The sequence below is a fragment of the Herpailurus yagouaroundi genome, unplaced genomic scaffold (assembly GCF_014898765.1).
Source record: "Herpailurus yagouaroundi ecotype Mexico unplaced genomic scaffold, PumYag 77, whole genome shotgun sequence".
NCBI classification, from domain to species: Eukaryota; Metazoa; Chordata; class Mammalia; order Carnivora; family Felidae; genus Herpailurus; species Herpailurus yagouaroundi.
In genome coordinates, this window is record NW_024412388.1 from 18,126,956 (window position 1) to 18,150,680 (window position 23,725).

At 48.9% G+C, this 23,725-nt stretch overlaps 1 protein-coding gene and 1 long non-coding RNA gene across 5 annotated transcripts in view; one reads left to right on the forward strand and one right to left on the reverse strand.

Moving 5' to 3' along the window:
* Positions 1–2,019: 2,019 nt before the first annotated feature.
* LOC121018190 (uncharacterized) lies at positions 2,020–2,853 on the reverse strand. Its single transcript, XR_005785068.1, has 2 exons — positions 2,468–2,853; positions 2,020–2,280 (listed from the first exon to the last, which is right to left on the reverse strand). It is a non-coding gene; the product is annotated as an uncharacterized LOC121018190 (long non-coding RNA).
* A 7,113-nt stretch (positions 2,854–9,966) lies between these two features.
* Positions 9,967–23,725, forward strand: part of GRHL3 (grainyhead like transcription factor 3) — a 45,692-nt gene continuing 31,933 nt past the window's right edge. For 2 of the 4 annotated variants that reach the window (XM_040464957.1, XM_040464961.1), the window contains exon 1: positions 20,317–20,571. In XM_040464957.1, the coding sequence (XP_040320891.1) occupies positions 20,555–20,571 (17 nt within the window). In that variant the 5' untranslated portion in view covers positions 20,317–20,554. Of the gene's footprint in view, positions 9,972–18,456; positions 18,462–20,315; positions 20,572–23,725 lie in introns of those variants that run through there. The other 2 variants (XM_040464970.1, XR_005787309.1) reach the window with 2 other exon arrangements.

Below are 23,725 nucleotides of genomic sequence, written 5' to 3' on the forward strand. Positions count from 1 at the left end.
ACGGGAGAATAGTTTGGAAGGTTTAAAATATCAGCACTGGATGGTGAGGTAACGTGGTTTTTGAATTTTCGGGTATTTACTGCCTCTCGAGATTTTGATAAATTCCTTCCACAAACATACATTATACTCGAGAGTCAAGAAAAAAGTAACCCCCAGGATATCCCTCAAACAAACTTGAGCTTGGCTCAAACAGTCTCGGGGACTCAGACCAAAAGAAAAATCTAGATGTCGTAACTAACTTCTGCTTTTATATCCCCTTCCTCAAGTCAGGCCCACCTCCCCACAAGGCCCAGGAGTTGAAGCTAGGGAGAAATGATCACTCGTCATTTGTGTTCGACTCAGTAGCACATGTTTCCCCCTAGTTCTGGCTTCTTCCCACAGCGACAGCTGTCACAGAGGCACGCAGGGGTGGGAGCGGCTGTCTTTCCACAACCCTCAAATGTTTGGTTTCTCCCAGCCTGTGCTTTATCCTGAAGGCCGGGGGTTAGAACTACCGTTCACTTCTCTGAGGGAGGGGTGTTGACAGGAATTTGCCGGTTCGACCTGGGTTGAGGCAACCAGACCTCGAGTGTGGAACCAGCCTCTTTCTCGCAGCCTTTCGGGGGGCAGTGTTCTCGGCAGAAGCCGGGATGGGCAAGGCCTCAGATAGGGGCTTCGGGTACTAACTCTCTTCAGCTTCCTTGAGAACAGCCTGATTCCCTCCCCGCCTGAAGTTAAGCCTGGAAAGTTCCATCCCCCTGATTGGAGGAAGAAGAGGGGTTTACAAAAACGCCCTGGAAGATGAGGAGGAGGGCAATAGGCCGTTTGGGAGTCAAATGACATTTGTGGCTGATGAAGGCTGATTTTGAACCCCAGGTGGTAGTTTCCCGTGGGATGGGGAGAAACGGCGAGTGGGCTGACTGCTGGGGCCTGCTCCTGCGATGGCTGTGCCTAGGCCTCCCTTCTGCCAGGCGTGGCTGGCGAGGAGCGCCTTCCCAGTGGCCCGGGCCTCCCTTGGGCCCGCTGCCCCGCAGCTGCCATTTCAGATGTGAGGCTGCAAGCTTCTGAGGGGGGGCCACCTCCCGGGAGATTACGCACCCCTGCAGGAAGGCTCCAGTGAGGAGGAAGGCCGGGCGAGAGGGGGCACCCAAATGAATATCAGGTCCACGGTGGGCACTCAGTAAATGAATGAACCCCGGGAAACAGTGGCTAAGAATGTGGCCACCGGAGCTGGTGGATCTGGGTTCACACCGCGGTGCCGCCTTTAAGAGCTGTGTGTCCGTCAGCAAAGGAGAACCGAATGCCCACTGCCTAGGACTTTGAGGGGGATTAGCAGAGCACTGGGGCCTGCTAGTGCCACCGAGGACCTGGCTTTTAGACTTAATTTAATTTAATGAAACTTATATTTAAATCTGGAAACTGACTCAGCGTAAAATATTTTCCTATGAAGGACCACTTTGTTGTTTTGGTAGGACTGCATCACACTTTTCATGTATTTTTCTCTAACTAGCTGCTTTATTAGGATATAATTTACATACCAGTAAATTCTCCATTTGAAAGTATACAACTCAGTGGCTGTTAGTGTATTCACAAGGTTAGGCGACCGTCACCACTAAATGCAGAACACTTCATCACCCCAGAAAGAAAGCTCATACCTGTTAGCAATCTCTCCACGTTCTCCCCTGCCCCCAGCCCCTGGCAACCATAATGTACCTTCTGTCTCTAGGAGTTTGGCCATTCTGGACATAGCATATAAATGGAGTCATTTAAGATACGTCCTTTTGATCCTGGCTTCTTTCACTGAGCGTAGTTTCTCAAGGTTTCCTTCATCTTGCATTTACTCCTTTTTATGGCTGAATGATATGTAATATTCCTTTGAAAGTGTATGCCACCATTTGCGTATCTAGTCATCAGTTCACAGATATTTGGGTTGTTTCCATTTGTTGGCTACGAGCCCCTGGAAACATAGCATTCAAGTTGAGATGTGTGCTAAGTGTAAAGTCAATTCCAGATTTCAAAGACTTGTACAAGAAAAGAATATAAAATGCCTTGTTAACACTTTATTTGTATTGGCTGTATGTTGAAATCACACTTTTTTTTTTTTACATGTGTTGGGTTAAATAAAACATATCCTTACAAAAAACTAGCCTGCAAACAAGACCGGGAAGGCGTGAGCCGCTGGGGGGTTGGGGGGTGGGGGTGGGCAGGGGCAGGGGTAGTTCAGGGCCTGAAATGCAGAACAGGTTGACTCAGCAACCAGAGCAGACACTTTTGGTCACCCGTCCTTGGCACTGAGGGCAGCTGCAGGGAGGAAAATCCAGGCAGGAGTTGGGAGCAGACCCGCACGTAGAATTAGGGACAAAAGGAGTAATTCCAGTGGCCGGTGACAACAGTGGCTTCTCCTGGCACCTGGCCTGGGTCGGGGCTGCAGAGATGCTCACACCCCCATAAGCTCCCCGGCTCCTCCCAATGGGAGAGGCCTCCTTACCCCTGGGCACCGGGCATCTGGCTCCTGAATGGCCATCAGGAGCCTGGAGCCCCGGCTCTGCTGTGTCACCATCCTGCTGTATGTCCTTGGGCAAGCCCCTTCCACTCTGGGCCTTGTCAGGCGAGGGGATTGGCTTAGGGGATCTGGAGCGTTCTCCAGCTTTACTATTTAATGTAACAATTTTAACATTAATATTTCCTATTCTAAATGAAAAAGTCCTGAGTCAAACAGATGGGAGATCAATCCCGGCTTTCTCCTTACGGGCTGTGTCACGTCTCTGCCCCATGTTTCTCCATCTATAAAATGGGGTAAATAATAAATAGTTACCTCACAGGGTCACCGTGTAGTTTAAATCAGATAATCATTGCTGAGGCTGAGTGCTTAACTAGGTACCAAGTACTGTCCTAAGTGCTTTGCACAGATGAGCATATTTAATCTTCCCACCAAACCCTCCAAGGCAGGTCTCATCAGTTCCATTGCCAAGGGCACATAGTGACAGTGTTTCAGAGCAAGGGTTTTAAAGCCAGGACTTCCAGAGTTCTTTATGTCTCATGCTAACCCAGTGCCGGCACACATAATAAACCCTCAGTAAGTGTTGGAAGGGAGAGGGAGGCAGAACCCCATGGTTGTTGATATACCTCGATGGAGACACTATTAAGCTCCCCACCAAACAGATAGGGACACCAGGCCCAAAAGGATGAAGTGATGTGTCCTGGGCCACCGCCAAAATGGTGACAGTGCGAAACCCAAGTATCCTGGCTCAGAGCTCCCTCAAGTCTTTGAAACAGGAGTGGATCTCATGCAAGTCTGCTGGCAGGTGAGTGGCCCCAACCCAGGCTGATCTCAGAACTTATCACTTGGCTGATTAACATCTGAATATCAGCGCCCGTGCTTCTGGAAATGCCTTTGTCTTCCTCTGTGTTAGAGTCCCTGAACTCATCTAGGTAGAATCCTTAGTTGCTAGGTCTCGCATTTAATAAGAATTGCCTGCCCAGGGCACTTAAAAAGTCACTCTTGGCTTGAGACTCAGTTCAGATATTTCTTGAGTGTTTACTGTGGGCAGAACATGTATTAGGTGCCCGAGCTACAGGGAGATGAAGGGACTACCTCCCTGCCCTGCCCTCCGGGAGTTCCCAGTTGAATCAGACAGATAAAAGAAACTCCCTTGCTCAAGAATAATTGCCTAAAGATGGGCAAAAATGATAAAGGCCAGTGTTGGTGACGGCGTGGAGAAGGAATCACTCTTGTTCCCTGCTGGTGGGAAAGGAACTTGGTACCACCTTTCTGGAGAACAGTCGGTCACAGGGACTAAATGTCATAAAATTGTGCCTGCCCTTAAGATCCTGCAATCCTACCTCTTAAAACCGGCCCCGGGGATGTTCGTAGAACATTTCATGCTGGAAAGAGGTTCACGTTGTTGCCTAATGGGAGAGAAACAGCAGGTAACAACAGTATCCGTGCAGTGATATCATTTTTTTTTTTTGGTCAGGATACATATTTGCCACGATGAGAGCTGACATTTATTGAGTCAATTACAGGGATTATGTCAATCCTACAACATAGATCATTTCTTTAAAAAAAAAAAAACCTTCTAAATAAACTTTTTCATATCATAGATGCGGTTTTTATTTTCATTTTACAACTGGGGGAATGAGGTTCAGACAGTTTAGGAGACCAGGCCACCTGTGTATAGCTGGGATTAGAATCCAGCTCAGAGAGCCTGTGCATTTAACCCCGGGGGCTGTGGCCCTCCTGTAGGCAGAGAAAAAGGTAGGGAAGAGCCACAGTAGTTCTCTTTGGATGCAAATTTTTCAGTTATTTATTAAATGTATTGTTACTTAATTTAGTCTTCATTATATTTATCTGCATTTTCTTTTTTTTTTTTCTCTCGATGAGCACGGTTATTTTTACTTCAGATAATACTGGCCTATTGACCCTACAAATCAAAAAGATCCAAAGCTTGAACTGTCAACAGGGTTTTTTCCCTGCCATGCCTTCCAACTGTCAGAGGGCTGTTTCAGGCTAAGGAGCAGGCACACCAAGATCCAAACTCCTGCAAAGAGCGGAACCTCATCCCCAGCCAGCCCCCCTCACGCAGGATCCCAAAGGGCTAGGTTTCAGCCGAAGGGGTTCAGTCTACCCACCAGCCCCTGACCTCCAAGGCCTGGACCTCACCTGCAATTCAAAGGTGGGCACTCTGGTCACGGTGGCCCCATTCCTCTTGATGTAAGGCTTCCAACCACCTCATTTCAGAATGAACCAGGCAAGGAGAATCCCAAAGCAGGTGGCAAGGATTCTTAAGAAAACCAAGATTCATGTTTTTCCCAAATCAGTTAGCGATCCCCTAGTCACCACCCACCAACGGGTTAGTTCTTTTTACTCCCTGTGCTGGCTGGCTGCTGTAATAACTGTTCATGATTTAAACTGTCACAACGGCTCTTAGACGGCCATATCTTAGGTTTCCACCCTCTGAGGAAAGGGAGACGTTGAGAGCAAGCCAAAGAAGTGTTGGGGGGGGGCGCCCCCGGGAGGAGTGGGAGCGTGGGCGGCGGAGGAGGGCAGGGAGTTGTAACCATACCAAAAATAGCAAAACGGTAATAATAAACTTAACCAGCATTTACTGAGAACTTAGACATGCTGTGAGGTTTACATGCATGATCTCATTGAATCCTCCCTTAAAACACCAAGAGGTAGATCAGGCACTGTTACTACATGACCTCAAAGGTGGGAGAACCCAGGCGGAGTGATATTAAATAACTTGCCGAAGGTCATGTCACGCAGCTGATAAATGATGCAGTTAGGATCCTAAACCCAAGACCTCCTCTTGCTAAGTAGCGCCTTCCTGGAGGTGTGGGAGCCCCAAACAGTCTTTACACCTCTCGGTGCACGCATGCGCGCGCGCACACACACACACACACACACACACACACACACACACACGTGCGCGCGCGCGCTTTGCAGTTTCAGGGAAACTACTGCTTTCAAGTCTCTTGGCCAGAAAGAGCTCACATTTCTTCTGGATTTATGTGAGGCCACTTTGGAAATAGGCCAGCTCGACGACTCTGAGATCAGGCACCCGGGTTTGTATCCTATTGCCAACACTACACGTTTCTGTGACCTTGGGCCTCAGTATCTCAGTGTAAAATGAAGATTGGTAATAATACATACACGCATGTACACAATCGCATGCTGACCATAAGGTTTGGAAATATACTATTATTTTGCCTGGATTATAATGTAACATAGCTAAACCGTTCACATTGGGTTATTCTTTGTTATTAGTATTTGTCTGTTTTCAGACTTAATGGCTACTATGTATTTATCTCATGGGGGTTATATGCATGCGCCTGTGTATATGTATACATACAGATATAGATGTTTAAACACATGTATATATATTGAAATATGTGTGCAAGGAACTTAGCATACAGCCTGACACACAGCAGGGGCTTAATACGTGATGGCTCCTGTTATTTTTATTTTCAGAAATCTGGCCTCAACTGACTCTCACCAATGTTAATTCAGTGCTTGCTATGGGAGGGCCCTGGGGGGAAGCTCACACCCAGTGGGGTAGGCAGACATCCTCATGAAGAATTCTCATGGGAGTCTACATAAGTGATGTGCTACCTATATGGACACAGTGCTTCGAGAAAATAATAGACAAAGGAGTGCATTATTGCCAGGGAGACTTAAGTGGTAAGATTTTTATTTTTAGGTTAAATGCACAATACAGATAGGTGCACAGGTCTTAAATGTACAATTTGGTGAATTTTGATGGAAGTATACACTCGTGTAACCACCACCAGAATCAAGATGGAGAATATTTCTATTCCCTGCCCCCCCCCAAGCCCTTTTGTGCCCCTTCCAGTCACAAAGGCAACCACAGTTCTGTTTTTTCCACAGTAGCTTTGCCTGTTCTTGACCTTCATATAAATGGAATCATTTACAGTGTCTTCTTTTTAGGTCTGGCTTCTTCCATTTAACATGGGTGGCAGGTTCTAAGTTGAGCTTCAAAGCATTGCTAGGATTGAGTAAGTAAACAGTGGGGGCCAAGGAGGTAGCTTGAGAAAAGGTAAAAAGGGAGAAAGATTAACATAGGATGCTTGGGGAATGGTAAGTGTGGCTAGAATAAGGGTTGGGTTCCCAATGGGGAATAGTGAGAAAGGGATGGAAAGGTAGGTTGGAGTTTTGTTTTGCAGGATTTTAAATGCCAGGTCAAACAAAGTATGTGGACTTTATCCTGAAGGCAGTGGAGAGCCACCTAGGATTCCTGAACAGAAGATGAAATGTGGGTTTTGAGAAGAAACATAGATATCTATCTCCATAGCAGATAGCATAAAATGGAGTAGAAAGAGTCTGGGGCCAGGGGATCAGTCGTTGGATCGTTCATTCATGCATGCATGCATGTATGCACGCATGCACATATGCGGGCATCCATTCAGTATCCCAACTTTTTGACCAGATAGACTGTTCATTCATTCACTCAAAAAAAATGTATCTGTGACTGGGGTCTGGTTTGACCATTCTCCATTACATTTCATCCCTGGCTTTGGTCCTTGGACTAGAAAACAAATAAAAATTTGATAAACCCTGTCTGTTGTTGTTTCAAATTCTACTCTCCCTTCTTCCACATTCTAGCAAATCCTTAATCTATTCTGGGCATCATCATCAAGTCTTAAGAAAATCTTCATCCCCATCAAGTATATTTTTCTTGAAGACCCTATTGGGCAGGCATCCCCTTATTTTGTGAGATTAGCCCCAAGAAACAGGAAAGGCTTAAATCAATGAAAGCAAGATTAACTGCTTTTGGTGGAAGGCTGGCATTAGAATTTCCCAAAGTGGGTTCTGCACTGGGCCACTGGTTCTATAGTTGTTGCAGGTATATGGTAGGGATAGGGAAGATGATTACATGGCCACCTCAGTTTGGGAAACCCTGGGTTGAAAAAGCAAACAAAACAGCTTTCCTGAGGCGCCTGGATGTCTCAGTTGGTTAAATGTCCAACTTCAGGGGCGCCTGGGTGGCGCAGTCGGTTAAGCGTCCGACTTCAGCCAGGTCACGATCTCGCGGTCCGTGAGTTCGAGCCCCGCGTCCGGCTCTGGGCTGATGGCTCAGAGCCTGGAGCCTGCTTGGGATTCTGTGTCTCCCTCTCTCTCTGCCCCTCCCCCGTTCATGCTCTGTCTCTCTCTGTCCCAAAAATAAATAAACGTTGAAAAAAAAAGATTTAAATGTCCAACTTCAGCTCAGGTCATGATCTCACGGTCTATGAGTTTGAGCCCCACATCAGGCTCTGTGCTGACAGCTCAGGGCCTGGAGCCTGCTTCAGATTCTGTGTCTCCCTCTCTCTCTGCCCCTCCCCTGCTCACGCTCTGTCTCTGTCTCTGTCTCTCTCTCAAAAAATGAATAAAACATTGAAAAAAAAAACAGATTTCCTAACTGTTGGACTTTTAGAGACTTGACTGTGCATTGCTAATTTTTAAGGGGGTCTGGTGAGTAGCTCTACCCGAATGGTTTGATCCCAGAACCTTTTCTTGGGCATTCTTGTATTGTCCAAAAACACATCTGTGGGATTTCCTGACTTGACTTTAGAGAATCCAAAAGCAATTGAGATCCAGGAGAGGCATGGAGCAAACTGCCCAGGACAGTAAAGCCAGAGAGAGGAGAGCCAGGAGCTGTGAAGAAGAGGGTGCTACTTCCTCAGGAAGGGTGGGGTGGGGTGGGGTGGGGTGGGGTGGGGGAAGGGAGTGGGCTTGAGCCTCACAAGGAAGTGGGAAGAAGAAAGAAGCTTCCCAGCTGGAAGAGGAAGTGGCTCAGGCTGGACTGGGGCCTGGAGAGGATAGGCATCATGCAGAATTCTATGGAAATGTTCTCTTCAAGACTGACTGCATCTGGATGCTGTTGCAGGACAGAAGGAAGAGGAGGAAAGAGTCCAAGGTTCCTGGCCACCGACTGGAACACAGGGTCCCCCATCACAATCTCTAGGGCTCTACCCACACCCACGGACAGAGGCCTGTGAAGCTGAGCTCCACCCCTTCCTGTCCTGGCTCAGACACTGTCACAGGCCCTGGGCTGCAGCTGCCCCTGCTGTCAGGGGACCAGAGGATGATCAGGTGGCGCTTCCAGAAAACAGAGTCTGAGATTTCGTGAAAGATGGGCAGATCTGGGGGCGCCTGGGTGGCGCAGTCGGTTAAGCGTCCGACTTCAGCCAGGTCACGATCTCGCGGTCCGTGAGTTCGAGCCCCGCGTCAGGCTCTGGGCTGACGGCTCAGAGCCTGGAGCCTGTTTCCGATTCTGTGTCTCCCTCTCTCTCTGCCCCTCCCCCGTTCATGCTCTGTCTCTCTCTGTCCCAAAAAAAAAAAAAGCAAAAAAAAAAAAGATGGGCAGATCTGTGTCTCATCACCACCTAGGTGGTGGCTTCAGGCAAGTTTGCACACGAAATTACAGCTGCCGCTGATGTTCTGGGGTAATTCCGGCCCCGGGTTCAAGTCCCAGCTCCACACCCTCCTTGAACAAATCACTTTACTTCTCTGGGCCTCAGTTTGCCCACCTGGAAATGAAAAGCCTATTTTTTCCTAACAGTAAAATATTTTTTAAAAAAATAATAACATAATAGGTATAAAATAATTAGCATGCGTTGGGCACTAAGGGCTTTGTAAAAGTGTGTCTGTTCCTTACCAACAATAAATTCCTCCAAAGCCCATTGTCTCTGCAAAGGGAAATTTGTGGCGTGTTAAAATGGTTAAGTGATGTTTTACTGTAGGGGGTAAAAACTGGTAGAACTAGTTGAAACCAATTGTTTTTTATTTTCTGTAAACCCCACCCATCTCATCCCCCTGGGGTCAAACAGGGCATAAGAATAACTCAGTGGGGCTCTGCTCTAATGGACACTCCTGCGGGGAAGGACTCTCATTCCCAGGGATGCTAGACGCCTCCTCTATCCCCAGCATTTGTCCCCTGCTGGGGGTGACTCAGACTGCTTGATAGGCCAGGGGTTGGGGGTGGGGGGGTTGGGGGGGGAAGTGTCAGAGGTCACTACACTAAAAAAAAAAGAAAAAGAAAAAGAAAAGAAAAAAGAAAACCTTCCATTTCCCTGGCGGGGCCTGTTTTATAACAGATCACTACATCCCCAGGCTCCAGGGGAAACATCCCTCCCTTACCATAAACTAATCCGTCCTGAGGAAGTGAAGACCGATTCCTGCCTGAGGCGTCCGTAAGGGCAAAATCCTGGGGTGTGATGTTTGAGGCTGGCCAGGTCATTGTGATGCAGGTTTTGCTTTCTGACCCCACACCTTCCCTGGGGCCTTGCTGGGGCCTTGCTGGGGCTCCTGAAAGCCTCGTGGGGTCTTGCAAACAGTTCTTGGGGTTGGGAAGGTTTAGCCTAGAGGCTGCTTGGATGCGGGGTACATAGGTGGGGATCAGCTTTTGAAGATGGCACCAGGTCGCTGGTGTTTGTGAAATGTGATCCTGGCAGATAAGACATCTGGCACTAACGCTTTCTTCCGTTCTGTTTTCTCTCGGGGGCACCTTCAACATCACAGATCACAAATCTCACCTAAAAGGAACCTGAATGACCTTCAAACCCAAACCTTTCATTTCACGGTTGAAGGGACTGGTTCAGAGAAGAGAGTTAACTTGCCTAAGGTCAACACAGCCAAGGAGAAGCAGAACTGGAACTCAAACCTTGACCTCCTGTCTCTTGGTCCAGTGCTCTCTCCCCCACTGGGTAACAACAGTACTGGTAGCAGCCGTGTTAAGTGCTTCACATGCATTTCATCCTCACAACCATCTATGAAGCAGATACTGTTACTGCTGCCATTTTACAGATGGAAGAAACAGACCCAGACAAACAAGCTCAGGGTCACGGCTAACAAAACGCAGAACCAGGATTTGAACTCAGGTCTGGCTAGAAACCTGGGAGCTCAGATCATTAACACTAAACCTAACTCTCAATACTCCAAACCACCTCCTGGGCTGCGGGGAGCCTGGAGAGTGGACCAGGGTGAAGCAAAAGGCTCCCAAACGTGTCACATCCAGGTGAGGCTAAGTATAAGCTGTCAGTTATCCAAGGGCGACCGAATGAAATACTGTGGGACCCTATATTGGGTCATCAATCACTTCAGAGGCCACTAACAGTTTTGAAATATGGCCACACAGCCAAAGCCACTAGCTAGAGAGTCAGGTCCCTGTCACCTGCCTACGGAGACTCTTCTCCTCCTGGAGGTGTCCTCAGGGCCCTTTAATGGGTAATACTGGGGGTGTCTGCTCATGACTGAGGAGGGTGTGAATGACAGAGCTCGTTGTGAAAGGGGAGGGGGCTGAGGCTGAAGCATCTCTCCAGGGACAGTTGTCAAGGCATGACTCAGATTTCGAAAGAGCCTGGGCAGAGAGAACACTCATGCTCACTTCCCCTCTGAGGATGAGGAATCTGGTGACTAACCTCCATCACCAGGCACATCTGCCCTGGGCTGCGTGCCCTGGTGGCTGGAGCCGAAGAAGAGACAAGACAAGGAACTCACTGTTTCACTGGGAGGCAAGATAAGCCATCTGTAATGACAGCAACAACAGCTGACATTACCAGGACTTAGAACACAAGAGTGGTGCTAAATGCTTTGCGTGTGTTCAATCATTTAAAACCCTACAAGGTAGGAGTTCTGCCTACTTTGAAGATGAAGAAACGGAGGCTCCGAGAGATCAAAGAACTTGCGTAAGGTCCCACGGGTGGTAAACGGTAGAGCCAAGGTTTGAACTCAAGAAGGTTGGCTCCACAATCTATGATCTCAACTAGATGGTGCCCTACCGTGTGTTCATGTGTGTGCACGTGCACGTGTGCGGGGCAGACGCTCTGCAGTAGAATCCTGCATCCCCTGGAGGGGGAGATTAGCACACTCTCACGGAGTCCCCCAACACGTGAGAATCTGACAATTCCATCAGGAAACCGATTTTGCAGAAAGCCAGTTGTAGACAGAGGAAGGAGGCAAGGTTTTCCAGAGTAGAGGGGTTTGGTGAAGGTTCCCCCACCAAGCTTCCCGGTGGGCAGAAACATACCTTATTTGTTCCTCCCCCCGGCCCGTGGCACAAACGCTTGGCCAAAGCAGGTCCTCACTAAGCTTACTGAATAACTGCTTGCTGAGGCAACATCGACTGGTGGTTCAAGGGCTTGAGCTTTAGAGCCAAATGTCCCAGGTTCGAATCCTAGCATGGTCACTCTAGGGCTGTAGGACACCATCAAGTTCCCTGGCCTTTCCACGCCTCAGTTTCCTTACCTAGAAGATAAGAGGTGGTGATTGTATCTAAACCTTTGGGCAGTTTTAAGGATTGAGTGAAACCGGTCAGGGAACGTGTTCATCACAGTCTGGCATATAGTTAAGTGCTCAAAAAATAAGAGCTACCATTGTAATTTTTAATGATTCAATGAATCTTCATAGTTGTTTAAATGAATAATGCACATATACAGACAGCAGGTCCTGAAGTGGAGGAGATTCCAGAACATCTGGAAAATCGAAGGTAGAGGTGGTAAATAAATAAACCCAGCCCAGGAGGGAAAGCTGACCACAGCGTGACATGTGCCCAGGTAGTGTGGGCAGCCTGTCCAGAGCACAGGCTGAAACAGTGAGTAGGGGCAGGTGGAAGTAGTGAACTGAGGAGGACTTCTGAGTAGCTGCCCTCCTGAGGGAAGAGCCGGAAAGGCCCGATCTCGGCAGGAGACAGGGTTCGTAAGCACCTCCGGGCCGCAAGAGGCCCCAGAAGCTCTCCCCCTTCTTCCTCCTCGCCGCTTCACCACCTGCCACCAAACTGAGGGCCTTAAAAATCTCCCAGCAGACAAGTCATGGATTCAGAAAAACGCGAAGCTGAATGTCTGGGGTCCAAGGTCGAGTACTGAACCTGTGACCACATGGCCTCTGCCTTCCTGAGAAGGCGCGGGGCCCAGAAGGCCCATGCATGTCCCTCCCTCCCCACTTCTCCAGTGAGATCAGATCTAAATAAACACCAGGGGCAGGCTGGTAAAGAAAGGCATACTGTAAAGAAATAGCAACAGCGGACCTTACGGGTTCATTATGCCTACTTGGAACCTCTCTGAGCCTGGAGCAGGCCCCGCCCCACCTAGCCCTACCTCTCTCTCACCTAGGGACACTCCACTAACCCCAGACACTCACTCCTGTTCAGCACTGACACACCAGGACTCTGCGTCCAAGCCAGGTCTTGGACATTTTCCTTGTAGTTCCTCAAGGAAACCCTCATCTGAACCCCGCAAGCCTCCAGTTGGATCCCTGCAGACAGATGATAAGGGGAAATACATTTTTAGCTTTGTTGGCCACGGTGGCAGTGGGATTAATAGGTGTTTTTTAGCGAGGCTCCCTTTTATTTGAAAGTGGGCAGTAACTTTTTTTTTTTTTAAGTTTCTTTGAGAGAGTGTGCAGGAGTGGGGGTGGGGCAGAGAGAGAGGATCCCAAGCAGGCTCTGTGCTGCCAGCGAGGAGCCCAACCTGGGGCTCGAACCCCAGCGATCCGTGAGATCATGACCCGAGTCAGACGCTTAACCGACTGAGCCACCCAGGCGCCCTGGCAGTACCTTGTTTAACGGTGGCCCTTTTAACATGCAGACTGATGATGGCAATGGGGATGGGTCGCTAAGGCCAGAGAACAGGTGCCTGGAAAGAGTGGGCCTCCGGGCCTGAGCCAGGTGGGTTCTGTTCTTTCCAGAGGGCCCTCTCCTCCTAGGATGGAGGCTGCCTTCCCTGGCTGCCTTTTGCTCTGGACAGTTCCTGGCAACAGAGAAAGACTTTCCAAAGAGTCCTCTGGCTGCTTCTTCCTCCCCCGCTCAGGGACAAGCCTTCTCTGATTTGCTACTTTTTTAAAACCACAGTTTCCTTTTTCCTTTCTTTCTTTCTTTCTTTCTTTCTTTCTTTCTTTTTTTTTTTAATGTTTTATTTTATTTTTGAGACAGAGACAGACAGAGCATGAGCAGGGGAGGGGCAGAGAGAGAGGGAGACACAGAATCCCAAGCAGGCTCCAGGCTCTGAGCTGTCAGCACAGAGCCCGACACGGGGCTCAAACTCACAAACCGCGAGATCATGACCTGAGCCGAGGTCGGACGCTTAACCGAATGAGCTACCCAGGCCCGCCACCCCCCCTCCCCCCACTTTTCTTTTTTATTAGCAGAAGAAATACTGTCCATAAGTAAGCCGAAAGAATAAAATATAAATGACCCCTGATCCCATTATCCATGATACTCTCTGGTGTGTATCTTTCCTGTTCTTTTTCTATTCATATAAATGGGTTTTTAAAACAGGAAGTGACTAATTTACTAAAAGTAGAATTTGAGACTCAGAAGTAGAAAACAGACCCAGCTTCTAGACCCAGAAGCTTTCAGTAAGTTGCTGCATGAATGGGCCTCCCTTTTCTCGTTTGTAAAAGGGTAACAGCAGCTACCTCATAGGGTTGTCATGAGCATTAAATGAGATAGAACACTGAGCCCAGTGCCTTGCCTACAATAAGGACTCTAACAATTGTGCTGTAAACTCAGTAAATAACTTTACGGGCCTCCTTTCAAACTGGCTCAGTGTGCAACTACATTCGGGTATCTTATTCATCACTGAGCTTCTGTTGAAGGGTATTTATGTTAACTCTAATTTTTTAGGATTATAAACGATGCTCTGATGCATAAGCTTGCAGATAACTCTTTGCACCACAGAGATTACTTGCTCAGACTAAATTCTTATGAGTGAAACTGCTAGATCCAAAATGAGCTAAAATCTAAAGCCCACGTTTGGACTGATTCACATTCCCTCCAGCAAGGAGAGAGCCTGTTCCCTCACCCTTAACAACACTGGGGTTTGGCATTTTCTTTCATCTTTATCACCTTGGTAAGTGAAAAAACAAACAAACAAACAAACAAACAAACAACACTTGCCTGCTTGTTTTCCAGGTATTCAAACCTTCTCTTGGCTTTTTTAAAGGGACGCTTTGAGGACAGTTTTAGACCCCATAATGATTCTTCCCGTCCAAAGCACTGCCAGGAAGGAACACAGGTGGTGTTAACAGCAGAACTGTGATAAAAACCTCAAGTACAGAACCGAAGAGGGTCTGGATGCTGCCCACCCCTCACCCCTCACGGGCACAACTTGCAGCTTCTTCCATGCTTTCAAATGAGGGCTGTATTCTCTGTGTAGGGCGTGTGGCCTGTTTCTCCACTAAAGTCCAGGGATGGGGTAGAAAAGAATTTTACGATGAAATGTTTACAGAGCTTCAGGCACATGTCCAGGATAGCACTTTGGGGACCCATCAGGCTCCATAATGGTATCCAGGATGATGCTTTATCCAAAACCTGAGGTTCCAATCCAAACTCCTTTCTTAAGTAGGGATGTTTTCTCCGAACATCAAGTTCAAATGGGGCCAAAAATCCAACCCCACCCCCCCCTTCACTACCTCCATCCTGATAAAGCCAGAGAGAAGCCAGAGATAAAGCATAGGAAACATATTCTAAACTGAAAAGAGCTTCACACATCGGGCTGTTAACAGAGGCTGAGTGCTGAGTGCTTGCTGTGAATTAAGCCGTGTACTGAGGCCAGAAATAGGTGGTGGCCAAGGACCCTAAGCTACATGCTCACCTATAGCCCCGGCTATCTTTTATTAGGTACCTACTATTAGCCACTGGCTTTCCATTGAGATCTTATTTAATTTAATCTTCAAATCAACCCCACTGAGGGATGATGGGGAAACTGAAACTTCCAGAAATGAGTCACTGGTCCAAAGGTATATGCTAATAAGAGGAAGTGTAGCAACTCGAACTTTGGAAGTCTTCCTTGGGGGTTGGAGGTAGAAGGCAGCAGCCGATTTTCCCAGGATGTCAATTAGCTTCTGTACATTGTACATGTTCATCCGTTTTTCATTTATTCAACACATTTATTGAACACTTATGTTGAGACCTGGGACAGGCGCCACATAAGATTTATTTTTCTTTGTGTGGTTTCTGCACTCCAGAATCTTATAAATCCTTCCTACCTTACAAATCCTATCAACCAACCTATCTCTTTTTCTTCCTTTCTTCCCTCCTTCCCTTTTTCCTTCCACCACCCATTCATCCATCCAAGGCTTTATTCTAAGCATTCAGGATGCTGAAAGGACTGCTTCCAAGGCTTTAGGGTCAGGCAGACATTGGTCTGATTCCGTCACTAGTCAGACAGCCAGGTGACCCTAGAGGAGTTCCTTCACCTCTCAGAGCTGTTCCTCTTCTGCAAAGTGGGGATAATTATGACAACTACTTCACAGAACTCCAGGGAATGACATGACCTGCACATAAAGCACCTAGAACTGTGCCTGGCATGTACAGGGATGATGGCACGTACTAAGGACAGTATCTCCTTTAACTTGCAGCGCGATCATTTCACCGAGGAGGAAACTCAGGTAACAAGGAAGTAAAGCGGCTTGTCCAAGGTCTTAGGCAGTTGACTCCAGAGTTGGTACCCTGTAGTAACTTGGCCAGTGCTCCAGGAGTCAAGTCCGTCTGGAGTGGATTATGTGACCCCATTTGACAGGCAGGAATGGGATAAAGCATCTAAAGCACGTAGCACAGGGTGAGTGCTCAATTAATGATCATTTTAATGAAGTCAAGATTAGAACTGATTCCTGAGCTCCCTGCTTCGAACCTGCAAGTTGGGCCGCCCCCATTTTCCATGCACACACTTCACAGGGAGGCTCCAAGCAAGGACTCCACATCTTTACTATCTTTATCTCTACCTTTGCTCCAGGAAGAATGGGGACAGAAGGGCCACTTAGTTAATGGACATTAAAACTGGGGTTTGGGGGTGCCTGAGTGGCAGCTAAGCATCTGATTCTTGATTTCGGCTCAGGTCATGATTTCACAGTTTGTGAGTTTGAGCCCCACGTCAGGCTCTGCGTTGCCTTGCTTGGGATTCTTGCTCTCTCCCTCTCTCCCTGTTTCTCTCCTGCTTGTACTCTCTCTCACTCTCTCAAAATAAATAAATAAACAGCAACAACAACAACAAAAAACCCCTGGGGTTTTGTAGGGGTACCTGGCTGGCTCAGTCAGTAGGGTGTGTGGCCTTTGGTCTTGGGGTCATGAGTTTAAATCCCACATTGAGCACAGAGATTACTTAAAAAAATAAAAATATTTATAAACAACAACAACTGGAGTTTGGCATAGTATTTCTAATTAAAAAGCAGTGCAAGATCAGTGCAGAAACCTGGTAGGGAAGAGAAGACAGGGAAAAAATTAAAATTCTGTCATTTTAGCACCCACAGAGAAGTATTGTTGACATTTGGGAATTTGTCCTTTCAATATTTTTATGTAGCTCAACAGATTTTCAGTAAGTCTTGGATGCCCATGAAGTCTTGATGTGTTAGGAAAAAAAGGACTGTTCGCAGCGCCAACATGTCCAACAGCGCAAGTCTTGTACCCTAAGATGGCACTGTGCTTGTGCAGTCCACAACCTCTGCAGACAAACAAAACAGCTCCTGCTCTTAGCACGTACTTAACTCCATGGTCCTAACCTTTATCCCTCCCCAACACGTAAAAAGTGTCACACTCTTTCAGAGATAAATCTGGAAAGGAGAAGGAGGGATTTCCAGAAGTAATCTAGAAAAGGAAACCTGGGTCATCTCGCATGTAACGCCTCCCTTTCCGTGATTCATTAATCTGGTCTCAGAGGCTCCGAGAGAAGAAATTTACCCAGTTGTAGAGCTAGGAAGTGACCAGCGGCCAGGCAGAACTTGAACCCAGGGCAATCCCTAACTTAACCTAGTTCTACAAGAATGGAGGCAGAAAGATGTGGGTTCAGATTTCAGCCTTTCAGCCTAAGTAAAATCAGCTTTTCACTTTTGAGAAATCATTTAACTCCTCTCAGTTTCTTCACCTGTAAAATGAGGCAGCAGCTTCCTCATGAGGTTTACATGAGAATTAAATGAGAAAAAAAGGCTATCCTAACAATTACTGAGCGCTCTGGGCCAGGCATTGCAGAATGCACTTCACGTGCATTATCTCATTGAATCCTCACAATGACCCTATTTCACAGGTGAGGAAACTGAGGCTCAAAAAGCTCAAGTCATTTGCCCAACATCACGTGGTTGGGCTGGGATTTGAACCCAGATCTGTCAGTCTCAGAGCACTACTGTTAGCTAACATAGGTAACTCTTAGCACAGGGCTTCCAACATACAAACGTGAAATAAACAGCAGCCACCATTATTTGCTTACACTGTTGTGAAAATAATTACTATGTCACATGTGACTGGTTGGTCTCTGTTTTCAATCTTCTCAGCCAAGAAACCAAGAATTGGGCCAATCCATAGAGGAGGAGAGATGCCAGCCCAGCTTAGCCCTGGGGCATGCCCAGGCTACACAGGAGGAGGAAAGGGGTGTGGGCAAAGCTTGGGTAGTGTCTCTCTCAAACCTTGGCATCTGTGATTCGTTTAATGAAGGGCTAGAACAGCCCACACCTCACAACTGGGAGGCATAGCTCTGCTGAGGGGTCTGGTAACCTTGTAAACTGGCTCATGGTGCCCGCGCCTACCTACCCTAGACCATTAGTCTATGGTCTCCATTCCACCCAGGGTGCCTTCCCATGTTTGGAGACATAGGACCCCTCTGCCCCATGATCTGGGCCTCTGCTGATCTCTGCAGATGGGTGTGTGTGATTAAAGAGGCAAAATCCAGAAGTAGAGAGAGAGGACCCATTTTAAAAAGTCCAGCGAGCACAGACACGCCGCCCGGAATCCCAGCCTCCATCTGAGCCCAGCCAACATGAGTCACCTCCACAGCCCTTTACCTGTGAGTTGCAACACAGCTGACAGAAACTCCCAGCCTTCCAGGAGGCGGGCAGACCAGTGTGCCATCCCTTGGGCCGCAGTGAGCTTTGCAGTTACAGCTGGCACCAAATGGCTCTCCTGCCACCAATAACATCTGCAAAGTGGTTGGACACCGGCTCTGTTCTTGGATCAAATCCCAGCTCCAGCTCCACACTTCTAAGCTCTGCAGCTTGAGTAACTTACTCAGTCACTTGTACTTCAGTTTCCTCATCTCTAAAACAAGGACAATCAAAGCGCCCCTCTCACAGGGTCCCTATGAGGATTAAGTGAGACGATGCACGTAACGGCGGAGCACGACGTCTGATATGTGGTTATCTGAGCACCTACCGTCCGCCAGACCCGTAGTAGGCACTGGAGGTTCAAAAGCGAACAGGACAGACAAGGTCTTTACTCTAATGGAGTTCACATTCCAAAAAGGGGGGGGATGAACAATAAACAATCAGGAAAATATAAAAAAGCTGTAAGAGTTTTGCAGCGAGCCGAATAAAGTGGTGTGATATAGTGACTGAATGTGACTTTAACAAGGGCAGCTGGGAAGGCCTACTCTGAGCTGATGACTTTATTAGCAATTACTATTACTATTTACTGTTATTCGTCAGGGTCCCCTTGGCTGCCACCAACACAGCCTCCAGTGAGAAACCAACCTCTGACATTTCTCAAACCCAGTAACCTTTCTCCACAGTCCTGACCCCACCCCGAGAAGGCTCCTTCAGATTCTGACTTTACCCTGAAAACCTCCATCATATTGGCAGGAGGAGCTGAAACCGCACCCTTCCCTGAGAGAGAAAGGAGCGGGCCAAGGCGAGGCTCCCAGGAAGACAGAGCAAAGAGATAATTTGCTAAAAGGGAAGAGGGGGTGGGCAGAAAACAGAAAGAGAGAGGGAAAAAACAGATACCAAGATCTGTAGCTTAGATTTAATTTCAAATTAATCCTGGTGGAAGCTCTAAAAACAGCTCTAGCATTCTCCTAAGTGTGTCTGTGGATCTTTCGGGTTTACCAACCTTGTTCCTCACAGAGCCAGCTCATGGCAATTATTCCACAATTACTTAGTCTGAGGAGTATCTGATTTCTCCTGTGTTTTCAATGAGGAAGAAAGCGCTTATTAGGCTCTGTGAAATGACCAGCTAGCTAAGGCTTCAGAGGTGGTGGACTTCAACTTTTCCATCCCTTCTGTGCTGGCCAAAGGTATCTGGTTTGCTCATCTCTCATTCAGATCTGTATCACACCAAATAAAAGGCTGCTTCCCACCCTATCTCCACCCCCCACCACATGCACACACACTCCAGTTGTAGACTCCTCAAGAACAGTGACCCTGTCTTCTTGGCCTCCGTCTCCTCAGAACCCAGAGTAAGGCCTGGCACACAACAGGTGCTCAGTAAATCATCTGTTGAATTGCGGCCACTGACTTCAGCTCTAAGGGACAGCCAGACTTGGAGAGGACTGAAGATTCAGATCTGGGCTCTGACACTCAACTAGCTTTACCCCTGGGCAAGTCAATTTACCTCTCCCGCCTCCATTTCCTCACCTGTTAAGTGTGTTGGGAAGGAAGGGGGTGCAGTAGTAATATCAGCCACGGTGGGTTACTGTGAGAATCAAAAGAACTCACTTGAATAACTGTAAGATTATTCAAAAATAACATACTGTTATCTTAAGGGGAAAGCTCCGAAAAACAAAGGGAATTTACACACAGGACCCCCCCCCCCCCAATACGGTGGGGTTGGGGCGGGGAGATCGGCTCTCTGAGAATTCCCCAGTGACTGAAGTATTTGATGCTGGGTAGAGGAAGGGGCAAAGGAATTGAGGGGATGTTCCCAAGTATCCAGGATACTAACTAGAAACAGAAATCGACCTTTGGCCAAGTATCTGTCTCTGTACTTTTCCTCTATCTTCTCTCCAACATTTTTTTCCCCTCCCTCTCTCCTCCCTCTTCTCCACCTCCCACCCCCTCACCTAGGAAGGAATTGGCCAGCTCCACCCAGCCGGCCCCCCTTGGCTCCGCCCCCAACGCGGCAGGCCAAGAGTTAACAGCTGCACCTGTTGAGGCATACCTGCTGTCGCCGGCACCTGTACCCATAGCCAATCAGCACCAGCGCTGCCGGGAACCTACCTGTCAGCAAAATCCCGACACTCAAACCTCAACATAAATCAAACACTTCCCTGGGCAGGGAATGTCTGTGTCAGGCAAGAATTAGAGACAAGCGGTCAGCAGAGCCTCAGTGCTGGTGCCCGTCTTCATCTTTGAGCTTGGGAGCCTGGGAGCAAGACGATGTCGAATGAACTTGAGTGAGTAAACATTGGTGGATGCCTGGCGCTCTCTGAGCATGGAGGCTCCGTGGGGTTTCCAGAAGGGGGAAGCGCAGGGAGGCCGGCGCCAGGATTCACAGAGCAATTTGTAAGGGTAAATGAATGGGCTGACGATCTCGCTTTGACGTGTTGAGGCAAGCCCCATCTCAAGCTAGAGTTGAGTGTTTCCCTGGGAAAATAGGTTTTTTTCTCTCTCTCTCCATGCTGAGCAGTTTCGAGCCAGGTAGGGAAACACAGAGGACTGAAACCGCGAAGGCTGTCGGCACCACTTTCTAATACTCTTAAAGGGACTCAGAAATCAGCTCCAATCGCAACTAGGCTATCTTCTTGCCAAAAGGAACTTCTTTGAGGTAGTTCTAAGAGCAGTCTTAGGCGGAGAGCTGGATTTCTCTAAAGGGGCTTGTTTGTTGGGTTGGAACAGTCCCAAGTGGGAAGGTTACAGAGTGGTGTTTAAACATATGGGCTCTGTAGTCAGCCTGACCTAGGTTCAAATCCAGACTCTGCTCCTTATGGGGTATGTGATCTTGGACAAGTCATTCAACTCACCTGAGCCTCATTTACTTCATCCAGAAAATGGGCACAAGAATGTTTTGTAGGGTTCCCGACAGAGTTGTGTGTGATAAAAACTGTAAAATGCTAAGCACAGAGCTCGGGTCTGAAGATGCATTAACAAAATGTAGTTGATTTTATTCAGAGGCAGTTCTAAGTCTGAAGAAGCTGAGATGTGGTTTTCAGTGAGGTCATCTCCATTGCCTGGCAGGATGCAGCGCCTTCCTGCCCATATGAGTGAGATTTAGACTCCCCACTGGCTGATGCTGATCTTCACCATGGACCCCCTGCTTAGGGTCTAGACCTCAGAGAAGGTGGCTTGGAGCTGGGATTCTGGGCTGCTTTAGTTTGGGTTCAGGGAATTGGCAGATGCCAGGCTTCTAAACCACAGACTCTCCTTGCTATGCTCAGAGGTGAGTGGGCAGAGACAAGGGCGGAACCATCTTTTTTTCTAGCTACTCCTCAATAAATTGTTTTTAAGAACATGAGACCTGCGGGGGGCAACTGGTGGGTCCTAATTGCAGACAGTGTTCCATGACACCCGCTAGCTCTTGAGTTCTCCTGGATTAGCCAACTATGTCCATAGTACACTGACTGGGCATCAGATTTCACTTAACAAACTCCCTGGGGTTGACGATGTGTTGACAACTGGAATAAAAGCAGGGGCACTGGAGGCAACACCTGGGTTCAAATACCAGCTGTCGCTACTGAGCTGTGTGACCTTGCACAAGTCACTTCACCTACCTGAGTCTCTGTTTCCTCACTTGTAAATTGTGGGTGCCATAGTGGAGTTGTTGGGGGACCCAACTACTTTGGAAAAGTGATTGGTTTAAAGCCTGATAAGGAGCAAACTAACAATACCCTTGTTACTTCACAGAGAAATAACCGATGAGTATTTATGAGCCTCTTGCTTTTTATTTTTCCACACTCCTAAAACAAAAATCTTAGGTCTTGTAGATCTGCTGGTTAACACTGCAGAGGCTGGAGACAGAATCTGCTCATTAGTGCCCCTTTGGGGGGGGTGGGGGGAGCGGTTGGTAAGTGTCCTGAAGCTGGGATACTTGAACAGAAAGGTTTCCTGATTTTCTCCTTCTTAATGATTTGGGTTTGAAGTCTGATCAGCTGACAGTGGACACTTCTCTGATCCGATTGGGGGAGGGGGAGGGGAACCTGTGCCCGCAGAGTAATTGCAGACAGACTCGGAAGCCACCATCTGAGATTACAAGGACAGAGCCTCAGTGCCCTGGGGCTGGGCTACACTTACGGATGGGGGGGGGGGGGGGGGGATAAAGTGGGGGGGGGGCAACTTTTTTGTTGTTGTGGGGGGGGGGGGGGGGACCCCCCGGGTGGGGGCCGCCCACCCCCCCCCCCCCCCGCCTCCCCACCCCCCCAAAGTGCCGAGTTGGGAGGGCTGGTTCTAGCGTCCATCTTGAGCTCCGACAGTGTGATGAACTCTTGCCAGGCCTTGGTGTGGTGGGAAAAGCCGGGCTCGTGTAGGACTAAATGCTGCCACTTGGCAACCGCAGGATCCTGGTGAAATTTGTTTCTCCCCTCTGACCCTCTGTGTCCTCCTCGGTCCAACATGGGCTGTGCACACCCACCTGGCCGGGGAAACAATGCGCTCCGGCGTGCGGGCCACCCGGCTCGCGGCAGGCCTCGGGTGGAAGGCGGCACTTCGAAGGCCGGGTCCTGGGGTGCATGGCGGCGCGTAGTTAGAACCCCGCTCGAGGCGGCTTGCGGGTGGAGCACTCCAGCCTTTCATGTGGTCGGGCCCAGCGCCTGCCCGGTGCGTCTGCCTGCCTCGGGGCCAACGCAGGCCCCCTCGGGTGCCGCCAGTGGGCGCCGTCTGCTGCCCCCGAGCTAGAGCCGCCGCAAGGGATCCTGGGGCTGCGCGAGGCGCAGGAAGTCGCGGCCTGGCGCGCTCCTCTTGCGGGACGCAGTGGGCGCCTGCGCGCAGCCCGCCGTGGCTTTCTGAGGGGGCGGTCGGCTTACAGCCCCGGGTCTTCTCCCGGTTGCTGTGGGTCCTTCGGGCCCCTTTGGTGCTACAAGTAGAGTGCTGCCCCGGGGCCTAGTGTGTGCCTGGCGCACCTGCCCTGGCTCGCCCCGCCCAGGAGGAAATGAAGCGTTAGGAGACTAAGTGATCAGCACATAGTAGGTCTAATCGAGTGGAGGAGAGAGAGAGTGAAGTGAGCGAGGCGCACCAGGATTCCCTCCTCCAGCCTTGCACGGTCTTCGGACTGAGAGCCCACCTGCCGCCTAGAATTTTCTCCCTCCCGAAAGCCTTGGAGAGACGGGACTGCCCGTGGGAGGGGGACAGGGGACGTCCCAGTGGGTGACCGCAGGCCTCTGTCGCCGCTCCATCTGATCTCCAGGAGCGCCAGGCTCCAGACTGCCTGGAGCGCTGAAAGAGTTAACCAGGAACGCCTCCCCACTGCGGTTTTGTGGTCGAAACCATGATTGCCAGGAGCAAATTTTTGTCGTGCACAAGGTGTGTTATTAAAAGTCGGAGTTACGCTGCTGGTGAATGAAAAGTTAAGAGCCCTCATTAAGCTCGGCCTGTAAAACAGGCGGACTGAGGCTGAGA